At 36.1% G+C, this 15,107-nt stretch overlaps 1 protein-coding gene across 2 annotated transcripts in view; it reads right to left on the reverse strand.

The window, feature by feature from the left end:
• Positions 1-15,107, reverse strand: part of CCSER1 (coiled-coil serine rich protein 1) — a 942,549-nt gene that overhangs the window by 770,701 nt on the left and 156,741 nt on the right. For both annotated transcript variants that reach the window (XM_081109402.1, XM_081109401.1), the window contains exon 3: positions 8,564-8,748. In XM_081109402.1, coding sequence (XP_080965528.1) covers positions 8,564-8,748 — 185 coding nt within the window. The remainder of the gene's footprint in view (positions 1-8,563; positions 8,749-15,107) is intronic.

The raw sequence follows: 15,107 nt of genomic DNA on the forward strand, positions 1-15,107 counted from the left end.
TATTATTTAATACTGATATTGTTACAACATGATTGTTTATTGCTATGGTCTAAAATTCACATGTTGAAATTCCAATCTCCAAAGATGATGGTTTTCGAAGGTAAGGGTCTTTGAGAGGTGCTTAGTTCATAAGGGTGGAGGCCGCAGGAATCGGATTAGTGCTTGCATAAAAGAGGCTCCAGAGAGATACCTCGCCCCATCCACCATGTAAGACACATGGAGGAGGTGCGAGTTATGAGCCAAGAATGATGCTGGCACCTCAATATTGTACTTCCAGCCTCCAGAACTGTGAGAAATAAATTTCTGTCATTTTCACGCTACCCAGTCTATGATATTTTGTTATAGCTGCCTAAGGGACTAAGGCACATATTAAGTTTTAAGAAAGTAATTACAGAGGAAAATATTAGTTACTATGCACATTCTCATGTGAACTATATGAAGAGATAGTTAATGATTGTGGTACTGCAACTTTATTTACTCAAACTAATCTTAAGGTCATTTAGGATGAAGTGAGTTAGCTCTATAAATAAGCTATTCATAATTCTGTCCATCAAACTATGAATAACTATGAAATCTGCTAAATAAAAATGACTCACCCAAAACTAAAAAAGAAAAAAGGTATACTTTATTCAATTCTGCCTCTTTAAAAGTAATGCTGAATCTTCAAGTTTACAAGAAATGAAGTGAGTTGGACTAGATAAAATATGCACAGGAGTTTTTAAAATATCACTTTAAACATACTTTACCAAGAACTTGTATTTTTTAACGGGTTATCCAATAAATATCACAAGTAATTGACTATTTATTGTCTCCTCTGTATGGCAAGTCCAGAACTATTGTACTGATATGATCTTATATACCATTCCATAAGGCTAATTTTCTAGGGTTGGGGGGCTGGATGAAAGAAAGTAAAGGGATTAGCCAAAAACATATACATATAACACATAGACACATACAACAGTGTGGTGACAGCTAGAGGGAAAAGGGTAAGGGAGGAAGGTGGAGGTGGGCAAAGGGGGTTGGGAGTAGGGATGGAAAGAGACTTTTCTTGGGGTGATGGGCACACGAATCAGTGTACAGATGATTTTTTGTTGGTTTGTACACTCAAAACGTGTAAGGTTTGGAGAACGAATGTCACCCCAACAAATTCAATTAAAAAAAAACGTAAAAATAAAATAAATAAATGTTTCTACTGTAACAGTATCATAATTGTATGGCCTTCATTATCAATAATTAGAAAAAACCAAAGCTCTATCAAAAAATGTTTCACAAAATTATCTGCACATTTGTATAATAAACCAAAATGTCAAATAATGCACATAAGCACACCACACACAAAGACTGCACTAAAAGCATGCATCATCACCTTGTCAGCAATTTTACCTTTAATTCACCCACATTTTTTGTGTATCAGGCACTGTAGTAAATGCTATAAAAATGTTAATACATCCAAAATTTCTTCCATTTAAAAGATGAATGTCTAACAGGTAAAATGAGACAAAATCAAATAACTAAGTGGTGATTGCCACATATGTGATATAACTGAGAAGGACATTAATAGGAAAGTATCATTAGTAACTAGGAAAATCAATAAAGGCATTACGAGTGAGGGCTATTAATCTAAAATTAATATACTGGTTATCAACAGATGTAATTTCATGTTGAATGATTGATACTTGTGATTCTCCTTCTTAAAGTATAAAAGGATTGAAGAGAATGATTTGTGTGGCTCCATTTCCTTAAAAATATTAAGGCTTTCTTTTTCTCATTAGATGTCCTTAAGCAAGCAATGATATCTGTTTTAATTCCATTGACAATGAGTTAAATCAAAAGCTAAAATTATTATTTTAACCCTCAAAAAGTAATTAGTATTTTACATATTTGAAAGTCTTACCTAGCATTTCAGGATTAAGAGAAGATATGTCTTCAGTCAGATTTTCTAATCATCTTTCCTTTGAAACTATTCTTTGAAACTTATTGTTGTACATTCTTGCCTCTCAGAGTCCCTGTTCATTCAAAGCTGGACCCCAATGGTAGAAATTAGCAAAGGACACAAGAATACACATATATATTCAACAGCATCTATTGAGCATGTGAGATAGACTCCATATAAATTAAATACACAGTAGTTCTTGTTTAATCCTTTTAATATTTGATATCACAGGTCACAATCCAAATAAAGCCCCACCCATTTAGGATGGTCAAAATGGTTAAATCTGTTGTATTGACAAGATCACATTAATATCTCCCAATATGGAACTTTTAATACCTGAAGGGCTGACTCTTTCATCTTTGCATCTTCAGAGTAGGTTCTCAATAAATTTTTATTGAAAGAAACTATGAATGTATTGATGAATGGATAAATGAATAAAAGATAAATTAATAAAGTAGGACATAGTAGAGCACAGAAGAAAAGTGAATGCATAGGAAAGTGTTTGGCTATTTAACATAGGGCTTACATAGTCTTACATGATTTAACTATTATTAGTAATATCTAATTCTAGATTTGACATACCAAATGATTAAAATATGACATGAGATGCTAATGATCTACAAGTAACAACTTTTTGCTTAAATATAAATCTGGTCTATTCTTCTATTGCAGAAGTCCTACAGCTTATGTTTTCACTGTGCAGTTCACAGTTTCTACGGAAAGGCAGCAGGATGCCAAACTGCGAATGAAAGAAATTAGACTGTGTCAGAGTAAAACTAGCCATCAATGAATGCTGTCAGAGTCACTCAGCACAAATAGTTCAGGGCAACTTTGTGGATGCATTTGCTGAGTCATTTAAAGATAACACAACTTTCCAAATCAGCGTTTTAATGTAATAAAAAATAAATACTTCCAAATAGAGTAGGGTTCCCAGAAATTGAATTGAGCAGTTTTTAGATCTACATCTTAAGGCTTTTAAGTCAGGAAGAAAGCACATGCCAAAAAAATAAAATGTATGGCTATGAATGAATCCTTCAGTGTCAAAGATGTCTTCTATTTTCTCAGTCACAGTGACCAGAGCAGCCTGACATAAAGTCAGGACCCTTTATATGATTGTGGACAAAAGGGAGGGAGAGGCAAGCAGGAAATCTCAGTTAACTGAAAGAACTGAGATACAATAAATTATTTGAGACTATGACAGTCATCAGTGCTGACCGAGCATACCTCGGTCTACCCCTTCGTCACAAGAAAAAGACTGCCTCCTGTGCCTTTGTGGCTAGTTTGGGCCATGTGATTAGATCAATGAATCTCATGGGTTGGAGCACTTATTTTTTTTGTTTTTGTTTTAGGAAAACTGTTTTTATTTATTTTATTTTTTTAATCTTTAAATTCTTTATTAGTTTAGGAATTAAAAATGTGTCATAATCCCCACCATTAACCCTCCCCCTCCCCCCTGCCTTCCCCCGTCCCTCCGCTCAATGAGTCTCATGGGTTGGAGCACTTATTATTGGGATTAGGACTTCCAGAGAGCTCTTTAGCCCTGGTGAAAGGCAAAGTTTGCAATAGTAGCTGCTTCAACAGCCGGGATACAGAATGGACCTGGAACAGAACTCCCAGCACCTTCTACAATGACTGAGAAAAACATATTATTAAGTGACTGAGATTTGGGAGCTATTTGCTATCACTTAGTTTATTTCATCTTTACTCGCACATTCAGGCACATTCCTTTCTGTAATGACAGATCCTCAGTATTGATCATAAGACATAATCTATCCTCCCATTAATAATTCTTATAAAGTAGGGTGATATTATAAATATTTGGAGGTAGACTTCAACTTTGTAAAGCTGTGGGAGAAACATGACAAGTCCTTACATTTATTCAATGATATACCACAGTCTGGAAGGGAAGTTCTCAGAAAGAAAGAGCCTATTTCTAGAAAAAAATTTTGTTGTGTGTGTGTGGTTTTTGTTGTGTTTTTTTTTTAAATATTTGGACCCTCCTAAGAAAAGTATCAAGAAAGTTATTCATTATAGAAAAATTAAGAAAAGTATTTAAAGCAATTTGAGCACATATAGTAAATGTGAATGCTTGTACAATTGTTTCAAATATATTTTGGTTTCTTATAATAAGTTTAAGCGAAGTCCAACTTCTTCTGGGCCATTGATATTCAAAGAATTATACATCCTACCATTTCCCTTTCAGACTGAAATATCCACCATTGTGGTCTATCTAATGTATTAGGGCATATTTTTGGTCATTGGGGAACCCTTAGCATCTTAATAAATAGAGCCATATCCTATTGGTAGAATTAAATCTCCATGAACTATACAAAGTATGCCAGTACTTTCTAAGCATTAGTATCTTCTTTTATGACAAAGTTCCGTTTTGAATGAACTATCTCTCAGTATATACACTAGTACCATTCATCAGCATATCAAGATACACTACCAAATGTTAAGTCCAGAAAAGTACTAAATTGTATTCCTTTTTTGTATTCTTTATGGAGGGTCTCAGTCTACACTTAGAGCAAGCACAGTTTGTCTTAAATGCGTTAACTTCATTACACATAAATAATGCAGAAAAAATTAAAAACTAATTTATATCTATTATATGCCCCCCAAGCAAGCATGATTTAAAGTTTGACAACTAGGGTCCAAATCTACTAGGTGTACTGGTTAATAATGGCGGATTTTGTAATCAAAGAAAACATGATAATTTCAATAGAAACATCAATAGTGCTTTATTCAAAGTAATGTCCAGCACTAGCTATGCATTTCCCCCATCTTTCAGGTAATTTGTGGATACCGTCCCAATAGAACTTTTCTTGTTTTGAGGCAAACCACTCAAGAGACCCAATTTTCCACTTCTTCGTACGTTTTGAAGTGCTGCTCAGAAAGTGCCTGTGCCATCAATTGGAACAAGTGGTCATCTGAAGGAGCAAGGTCTGATGAATACGGTGGGTGGGTTAATACTTCCCAGGCAAGAACTTTTCATGTGTCTTTAACTGGTTTTGAAGTGTGTGATGGTGCGTCATCATGAAGCAAAATTACTTTGCTGTGTCTTCTGGCACATTCTGGTCATTTCACAATTAAAGTGTGGTTCAATTGATTATTTGTTGTCGGTAGCGATCAGTATTAACCATTTCACCTGGTTTTAGAAGCTTATAATACACCACACCTTCCTGATTCCACCAAATGAAGAGCACTGTCTTCCTTCTGAAGCAGTTTGGCCTTGCAGTCCATGTCGATGGTTGACCTAGATCAACCCAGGATTTTGTGCATTTGGGATTCTCAAAATAAATCCACTTTTCATCACCAGTCACAATTCGATGCAAAGAAGACTTTCTTTCATACCGTTGAAGCAACATATTACTGATGACTTTTCGGTTTTCCATTTGTCTTTTGTTCAGTTTACGTGGCACCCATTTCCCTTCCTTTAAAATCTTTCCCAATAAAACAATTAAAAAAATCTTTCCCATTGCTTGTAAATGATTGGAAATTGTTTGCTGAGCAACGTTTCATCTTCCTGCAAGTTGTTTTTGAGTTTGACACACATCTTCCTCCAGTAATGCTTGTCATTGTTGGCCTTCACACTTTTTCGGTTGACCTGGACGTTCTTTGTCTTTCACATCGAAGTCATCACTTTTAAAGCGTTTAAACCAGCGTTCACCAGTACCTTGAGATGGAGCATGTTCACCATAAGCTTCCCGAAGTATACGATAACTTTCAGCAGCACTTTTCTTCAAAATAAAGTAATAAATTAAAATTTCTGCAAATGCTCTTTTTCTGGCACAAAATTCAACATTTTTAAGTGTAAATATATCTATGATGTTAACACTTTCAGCAAATTTGACATATGAAGTTTTGAAGTTCGCTGTCAATACAACAAAATAGCATACATATCAAATCACATGCATATCAACATATGTGTAACTCCATCTAGTGAAAAAAATCCGCATTATTAACTGGTACACCTACTAAATCCTATTTCTGCCACTTACCGTCTGCGTTATGGGGCAAGGGCTTATCTTCTTAGTGCTTTATTTTCCTATTTTTCATACTGTGATCAATAACAGTATCCCTTGGTTCATAGTTTTGTAAGAACTTAATGTTTTAATACATGTGAAGCATTAACTATAGCCCCTTGGTTAAAATTAGCCTTAATAATACATGTTACTCTTATTATTGCTCTAAAAGAAAAAAAAATAGCTGAACTATGGGTGTATCATATATATATATATATATATATATATATATATATATATATATATACATATATATATATATATATTTGAAATATTTTGGAAAAGAAATATGGAAAATGTGGGTCACTTTTCACACAAAAAGCTATGATTTTCTAAATATATAAGTCACTTGTTTCACATATAGCTAAAATTACCTAAGGAACTCTAGCATTTCTTCCTCACTTGGATTGCCATGAGGTAAAGAATATATTTTATGCATTTTAAATTAACTATCAAACAGTTAATTAAAGGATGAGTTAGTAGTTGCAAATCCAAAGGAAAACAGTAATGTCATAGAGATTTTAATAGGTTTCATGTGAAAATTCAAGTGTTTCATTATTTATTTCAACAAGTTTTACCTGTAAGTCCAGTGAAAATGTACAATATTTTAACCAAGTTCCTGTCCCAACCTTAATACTTCATAGCAGTGATTTTCAACTTGTGTGTCACAAGAATTTTTAAAACCTGCAATACCTGACTATTTTAGTCAGGTATACTGACCTCTTTTCCTTTAGATTGTCAAATAAAAAGATGTCAACAACCAACACAATAATAGCTGCCGGGGTGGATTAGTAAAAATTATTCCTATTTTTTCTCATATTGGGAAAAATATAATACATATTTTTGGTGTGTGCAGAATTTTAGTAATCAATTCATATGTGTTATGAGATGAGAAACTGAAAATTTGCTGCTTTATAACCTTTCCTTCCCCATCCTTCCCCATGGCAATGGTGTAGTCCTGCCATCTACTGGAAGATCTACATCACTGCAGGGACACATTCTGAAAATTCATAAAAGTCTTAAATAAAAGGCAAAATTACATTTTTGTGCTTTGATATTTTAAATTTTAAATCTTGAAAGTGTATCTCAAAGGAAAAGTTATTTTGTGATATTACAAGGGAAATTATTTAAATGTAGTATAAAAATGAGATACAAAGAATGCATAAGAGGCCCAACTTTGGGCAAGTGTAACAAATAGTGCACAATTATTAAAATAAATACCGATCTATGAAGGTATAGTGGAAAGTTTGTGAAGGGATAATGGAAATTATTATTTTTCATAATAATTCATTAGCCATAACCTATAAGTTTACATTAACTGGAAATCTTTCTTAACATGTTCTTAAACTTAGAAAAAAAAAAAACCTCAATTGTCAAAATAGTAAGTTTTAAAGCACCAAAGAACAAAAAAGAAAGATGAAATATAATGGATTTCTATATATTCACATGTAAATACACACAATCATGTTTTAGTATAATAAAAAACAAGAAGCCCATTATCATTTGTTGTTTTGTAATTCCGATTTTCTCAAGATTAAAATCTGGCCAAGCCTGACCTGATGGCTAGAACTTCTGACTTCAACTACAATGGTCTTGCTAACACTCAGTAGTACCTCAGTAACTTAAGCCTTCTTCACAACATGATGGTTTAAACTACATAATCTAACAATTTCATTTGAAAAAATTATCTAGCATATACAGAGATGTCAAAAATTATAGTTTTATGTATTTTTCACATATATGCATGAATAAATAGGTAGATAGGTAGATAGATCATTTGCAAGAAACACTGCTAAATATTAGGGATCAAAGGTGTTACTGAAAAAGTAATAAATCTGTGAGAAAATAAAGTGAACTCCAAAAGGCCAGCCCATCCCAATATCTGTGAGACCTGAGGCCTCCTGATCCCTTGGGCTGCAGTCCACTGGTCCCTTCTTCCCACCCCTGACTCCCTCTCACGTTACAGAGAAGCTTCATTCACACGCCTCTAAGACAACCAGGCCACAAGTGCAAGCCTAGACGCAGCTCCTACACACCCACCTCCACCCTCACCAGCAGGCACCCAGAGTTTGGACCAGGAATTTGGAACCTCTAAGACGTAGAATGTGCAAAAGTTGTGGATTGTGCCTTGACACGCAGGCACCTCACTTTGTGTGGAAGGGCAACGGTGAAAGGACAGGTGAGTAGGGTCCATTAAAGGGTCTAAGGGCGGTACTGAAAGAGGGCAGTTTACAGAAGGACACATTTTGTGCCAGCTGGAGGGTGATGGCACGGTGTGCAATGACGGTGCCAGAGCGTAGCCTCAGGATCACCATTTTCCTTCGCTGTGCATTCCAGGGTTTTGTTCTAGAATGGAGACCATTGAACTTTCCATGGGAGCAAAGAAGACAGGAATTAAGGGCAGCTCTCTCTGTATGCTCCTGTCTGTCATGAGGGTCTTAAGTGCAAAGTGAGCACCTCTGACTTGTGACATCAAACTATGGAGACCAATTTTCCCTTCAAATGTAAGGAGTCTAGTCTTCAGTCTGTTTTCATTTTGCATGCAAGAACTTGCCAGAGACAGAGGGAATTATTTCACCATGTGCAGGCACATGTATTTACTTACCATGCTGTTCATTTTTGAAGATGACGAACCTGCTCTTTGCTTTCTTAGACTATTAACTTCTTCTACATTTCCATCTTTTGGTTTCAAAATCATTCTGCTACTCCCTGCAGTTCCTTCTGATGAAGACCGCAGTCGTCTCTCTATAAATCTTCCTTCACGATATGGACTGAGGCTACTGGCAAGAACTATTACAAAAAATAAATAAATATATAAATAAATAAGAATATAAATGTTTAAACATAGCTTTCATAAATGTTTCATTGAAAGTATATGGAAAACACTTAGTATCATTTAAAAATTCTCTCTCACAGAAAACGTTTAAAATTAACAGTGGTAGTTTAGTTTGCTTAATCATGTAATTACTTTGAAACCTAAAACTTTTGGAATCAGCCCGGCCAGTGTACTCAGTGGTTGAGTGTCGACATATGAACCAAGAGATCATGGTAATATTCCTGGTCAGGGCACATTCCTGGGTTGTGGGCTCGATCCCCAGTATGGGGCATGCAGGAAGTAGCCAATTAATAATTCTCATCATTGATTTTTCTATCCCTCTCCTCCTCTCACTTTGTCTCTCTGAAATCAATTATATCAATTATATCTATACTAGGGGCCTGGTGCACAAAATTCGTGCACTTGAGGGGGGGTGTCCCTCAGCCCAGCCTGCCCCCTCTCACATACTGGGAGCCCTAAGGGGATGTCCTACTGAGAGCTTAGGCCCGCTCCCTGCTCCCATTAGGGAGCAGGCCTAAGCTGCAGTCTGGCCTCCCTTTGTGGGAGGCAACCGGGCTGATCAGGGGAAGGCACCACCCCCATCACCCCGCTGCTGCAGCCACTGCCAGTCACTGCAGCCACCAAGGTGTTTTCATCAACACAAACTCCAGTCCCTTCACCATGAAAAAATGACAACTTTCTTTAGGCACTTTCAAGATGTGTTTTTCATAGGATATGACATTTCTTTTTTTTTTTTTTTTATCCTCACCTGAGGATATGTTTCCATTGATTTTTAGAGAATGTGGAAGTGAAAGGGAAAGACAGAGAGAAACATCAAAGTGAGAGGAACACTTTGATTGGTTGCCTCCTGCATGAGCCCTGACCTGGGCCCAGCCAGGGAGGATCCTGCAACCTAGGTACATGCCCTTGGTCAGAATTGAACCCAGACCATGTGATAGGCAGGCCGAGGCATTATCCACTGAGCCAAACCAGCTAGGACAGGATATGATATTTCTTAGCCCTTCAGCAGCGGACCTTCCTTTTTTTCTTCAGGAGTGAGGTGGAAAAACCCTAGATTACCTTCTTGGATTCTTATTACCCAAGTTACTAAGAATATTCCCAGTGGCATACAGGGAGCTTAGCCAATGAGCATCAGAAAAGGTGTTTCCTCTGTAGTTCATACCGATTGCCGGTTTGGCCCCAGCCCAGGCCTAAAGCCTCTGGCTGAGTCTTTAGGCCTGGGCAGGGGCCCCCCAGCTCCTTCTGATTGCTGGCTCCACCCCTGTCCAGGCCTAAAGCCTCGGGGCCTGGGCAGGGACCCCCCCCATTTCCCTCAGATTGCTGGCTCCTTCCCTGCCCAGGCCTAAAGCCTCTGCCCAGGCTTTAGGCCTGGGCAGGGGCCCCCCAGCTCCTTCCAATCTCCGGCTTCACCCCTAAAGCCTCAGCAAGAGGCTTTAGGCTTGGGTAGAGGCCCCCTCAGGTCCAATCGCAGGCTCGCCCCTGCCCAGGAGCCCCCCTGGCTCAGGCCCTTCCTATGCTTCTCAGAACCCACAGAGGGCCTACCTCAAAGTGACCTGGGTGCTGATGATGTTCCCAGGAACCAGGCCGCTGGGCGCCTACTTATGCAAATTAACCGCCATATTTGTTGGGTTAATTTGCATACCCATCCGATTTGCTGGTGTGCATAGCGGAGTGATACCAATTTGCATGTTTCTCTTTTATTAGTGTAGATGTGTGTGTGTGTGTGTGTGTGTGTGTGCAAACCTTTAACTTGGTTCATCAAGAAAGAGAGAGAACCCAAATAAATAAAACCAGAAATTAAAGAAGAGAATTAACAACTGCCACCATAGCAATACAAAAGACTGTAAGAAAATATTACCAACAACTATATGCCAACAAATTGGACAACTGAGGTGAGATGGATAAATTCCTAAAAACATACAACCTGCCAAAATTGAATCAGCAAATATCAGAGAACCTGAATAGACTGATTATAACTAATGAAATTGAAGCAGTAGTGAGAAAACTCCCAGCAAATAAAAGTCCTAGATAGCTTCACAAGTGAATTTTATCAAACATTAAAAAAAGAACTAATATTTATCCTTCTCAAACTATTCCAAAAAATTCAAGAGAAGGGTGGACTTCCAAGCTCATTTTACTAGGCCAAATTATTTGGATAATTTGAATTATCCAAATCCAAAATTAGATAAAGACACTACAAAGAAAAAATATATAGGCCAATCTCCCTGATGAACACTGATGCTAAATACCTCAACAAAATATTAGCAAATCAGATTCAGCTATACATTAGAAAGATCATACACCATGTCAAGTAACATTTATTCCAGGAATGCAAAGATGGTACAATATTCACAAATTATTAAACATGCTATATCACATAAACAAAATGAAGAATAATAATCACATGACCATATAAAAAAGCATTTGATAAAATCCAGCACCCATTTATGATAAAAATACTCAGCAAAGTAGAAATATAAAAAACATACCTCAATGTAATAAAGGCCATATATGACAAACCCATAACCGACATTATACTCAATGAACAAAAATAAATGTGTTTCCTTTAAGATCAGGAACAAGACAGGGATGTTTGCTTTCACCACTCTTATTCAACAAAGTACTGGAAGTTCTAGTCACAGCAGTCAAACAAAAAGAAATAAAAGGCATCCAAATTTCAAAGGAGGAAGTACAACTGTCATTATTTGCAGATTCCATGTTACTGTAGATAGAAAACCCTAAAGACTCAACCAAAAACCTATTAGAACTGATAAAATGAATTTGGCAATGCAGCAGGATACAAAATTAATGCCCAGAAATCTATGGCATTTTTATAAAGCAACAATGAATAATCAGAAATAGAAATTAAGAAAACAATACTATTTACAATTGCATCAACAAAGAAAAAATAAGTTCCCTAGGAATAAATTTAACCAAGGATGTAAAAGACCTGTGGTCAGAAAAAAAAGAAAGGAAGGAAGATACAAATAAGTGGAAGCATATACTGTGCCCATGGATAGGAAGAAATAACATCATTAAAATGTCCATACTACCCAAAGAATTGAATCTCTAAATTCAATGCAATTCCTATTAAAATAGCAATGGCACATCTCACAGTGTTAGAACAAATATTCCAAAAATTTATATGAAACCACAAAAGACTTCAAAGAGCCTCAGCAATCTTGGAAAGAACAAAGTTGGAGGTGTCATGCTACCTGATATCAAGTTATACTACAAGGCCATGTTAATCAAAACAGCATGGTACTGGCATAAAAACAGGCATCTAGATCAATGGAACATAATAGAGAGCCCAGAAATAAACCTATACCTTTATGGTCAATTAATATTTGAAAAAGGAGACAAGAATATATAATGGGATAAAGACAGTCTATTAAATAAATGTTGTTAGGAATATTGGACAAAATATTGCAAAAATATGAAGCTAGGCCACTTCCTCACACCGTAACAAAAATAAATTCAAAATGGATTAAAAACTTAATTTGAGTTGTGAAACTATAAAAATCCTAGAAGATATAGGCAGTAAAATCTTGAACATTTCTCATAGCAATATTTTTTCTGATATATCTCCTCGAGTAAGGGAAACGAAATTTTAAAAAAAAAAAAAATGGGACTACATCAAACTAAAAAGCTTTTGCAAAGCAAAGGAAACCATCAATAAAATGAAAAGGCAACCCACTGAATGGGAGAACATATTTGCCAATGATATATCTGATAAGGGGTTACTTTACAAAATTTATAAAGAATTTATATAACTCGATACTAAGAAAATAAACAACCCAATTTAAAAATGGGCAAAGGACCTGAATACACACTTCTCCAGAGAGTACATACAGATGGCCAGTAGATGTATAAAAAGATTCAAATATCATTAATCATAAGAAAAATTAAAACTATAATGAGATATCCCTTCACAACTGTCAGGATGGCTATCATCAATAAATCAACAAACAAGTGTTGTGGAGGATGTGGAGAAAAGGGAACCCTCGCGCACTGTTGATAGGAGTACAGATTAGAGCAGCCACTGTAAAAAAACAGTATAGAGTTGCCTCAAAAAATAAAAAATGAAACTGTGTCATGACCCATCTATCCCATTTCTGAAAATACTTCGTAAGAAACCCAAAACACTAATATGAAAGAATATATGTATCTTTATATTCATTGCAGCGTTATTTATAAGAGCCAAGATCTGGAAGCAGCCCAAGTGACCATCAGTAGATAAGTGAATAAAAAAGCTTTGGCACATTTACTCAATGGAATACTACTCGGCCAGAAAAAAAGAAGGAAATCTTACCTTTTGTGACAGCATGGATGGACCTGGAGAGTATTATGCTAAGTGAAATAAGCCAGTCAGAGAAAGACAAATACCATATGATCTCACTTATAAAGGGTGTCTCAAAATTCACGCAAGAAGTAATTTTGATAGAAAGCACAGGTTTACAATTAAAAATTGTAAATTTTTTATTGATTCATAAAGTAGACATTATAGGCTTATGTAAGGAATAGCATGTCGTATAAATGGCCTCCACGGCTTTGCTGGCACATACACACTCTTTGTTATTGCCTGAACAGCTGCATTTTCAAAGAAGAATGGTCCGATGATGCCTCCAGCCCAAAATCCGCACCAAACAGTGACACGTTGTGGATGCATTTGTTTCTCAACAATCACTCATGGATTTTCTGAACCCCAAATGCAACAATTTTGTTGATTAACCAAGCCATCAAGATGAAAATGAGCCTCATCGAAATTCAGCCACATTTATGCAAAACGGTCATGGAAAATTTCAACAAAAGAGTGCATATGTGCCAGCAAACCTGTGGAGGCCATTTACCCGATATCCTATTTGATACATAACCCTATACTGTATACTTTATGAATCAATAAAAAAAGTACAATTTTTAATTATAAACCTGTGTTTTATATCAAAATTACTTCTTGCGTGAATTTTGGGACAACCTTTATGTGGAATTTAATGAAACAAAGTAAACACATTAGAAACAGATTCATAGATACAGAGAATAGACTGGCAGCTCTCAGAGAGAGGTGGTTTAGTGATTTCCAGAGGAAAAGGGGATGTGGGGAGGTAGAAGAGAGCAAAGAGAGAACAAATGGTAGTGGCAAGAAACTTTGGGTGGTGAGTGCACGATTCAGTATACAGATAGGGTCTTATTAAGTTGTACACTTGAAACCCGTATGGTTTTATTAACCAATGTAATCTAGTAAATTCGCTTAAAAATAATTCCTATATTTTTTTAAATGTAGTTACAGCTAAAAGTCTGGAAATAAAATGCTAAAATGTCAATATTTGATAATTCTGACAGAGTAGAAGCAATTATTTCCTTTGTATTTCACAATGTTCCTTTAATTTTTACAATGTTTTTAAAGGAATATATTGAGGATAACTTATGCACAGCTTCACTAGGTCAGATAATTTTATTTCATATTATAATTATAAACATGCAGAATGGACAAAATGAATAGAAACAAAACAAAAAAGTTGGCAGATACATAAAAATGATCTCATCGCCGAAACTGGTTTGGCTCAGTGGATAGAGCGTTGGCCTGCGGACTGAGAGGTCCCAGGTTCGATTCCGGTCAAGGACATGTACCTGGGTTTCGGGCACATCCCCAGTAGGGGGTGTGCAGGAGGCGGCTGATCGATGTTTCTCTCCCATAGATGTTTCTAACTCTCTATCTCTCTCCCTTCCTCTCTGTAAAAAATCAATAAAATATATTTTTTAAAAAAATGATCTCATCAAATGTAAAAAAAACACTAAGCTATATAATTATATCACTAAACAATTAATTCATGGATTTAAAAGTTTAAAATTACCATAATCATGGAGGGACTAGTTAGATAAATCATATAATGTCATGATTCATAACATTATAATATACAATTTGACTTATAAATCTTATTTTATATTTTAGTATTATTATTCTTAATGTTTTAGAAAGAGCCCGGGCATATTTGTCTGATAGCCTGGCCATTAAGAACCTGAGCTTTGGACTGAGATAGCTGTACCTGTGGCCAAAGTTGTCACAGTGGGATTCCATGCTTCCACTTTTAGAGAATACATCTGCTTCAGACACAGAATCTTCAGTCCATACTAAAAACTCTGAAGGTGTCTGAGCTGTGGTAAGATCAGCAGAAAGCAATGGAGATGGTAAAGAGCTTCCTGCCCTTTATTACCAGCTCTATGGTCTCTTGATTTTAGTTTTCACGTTTGTTAACTGGGAAATGTACTAGTGCCTATTTCATGGGGTTTGTGTCCAGAACAATTACATACAATT

This window comes from Myotis nattereri, assembly GCF_964212035.1.
Source record: "Myotis nattereri genome assembly, chromosome: 1".
Taxonomy (NCBI): domain Eukaryota; kingdom Metazoa; phylum Chordata; class Mammalia; order Chiroptera; family Vespertilionidae; genus Myotis; species Myotis nattereri.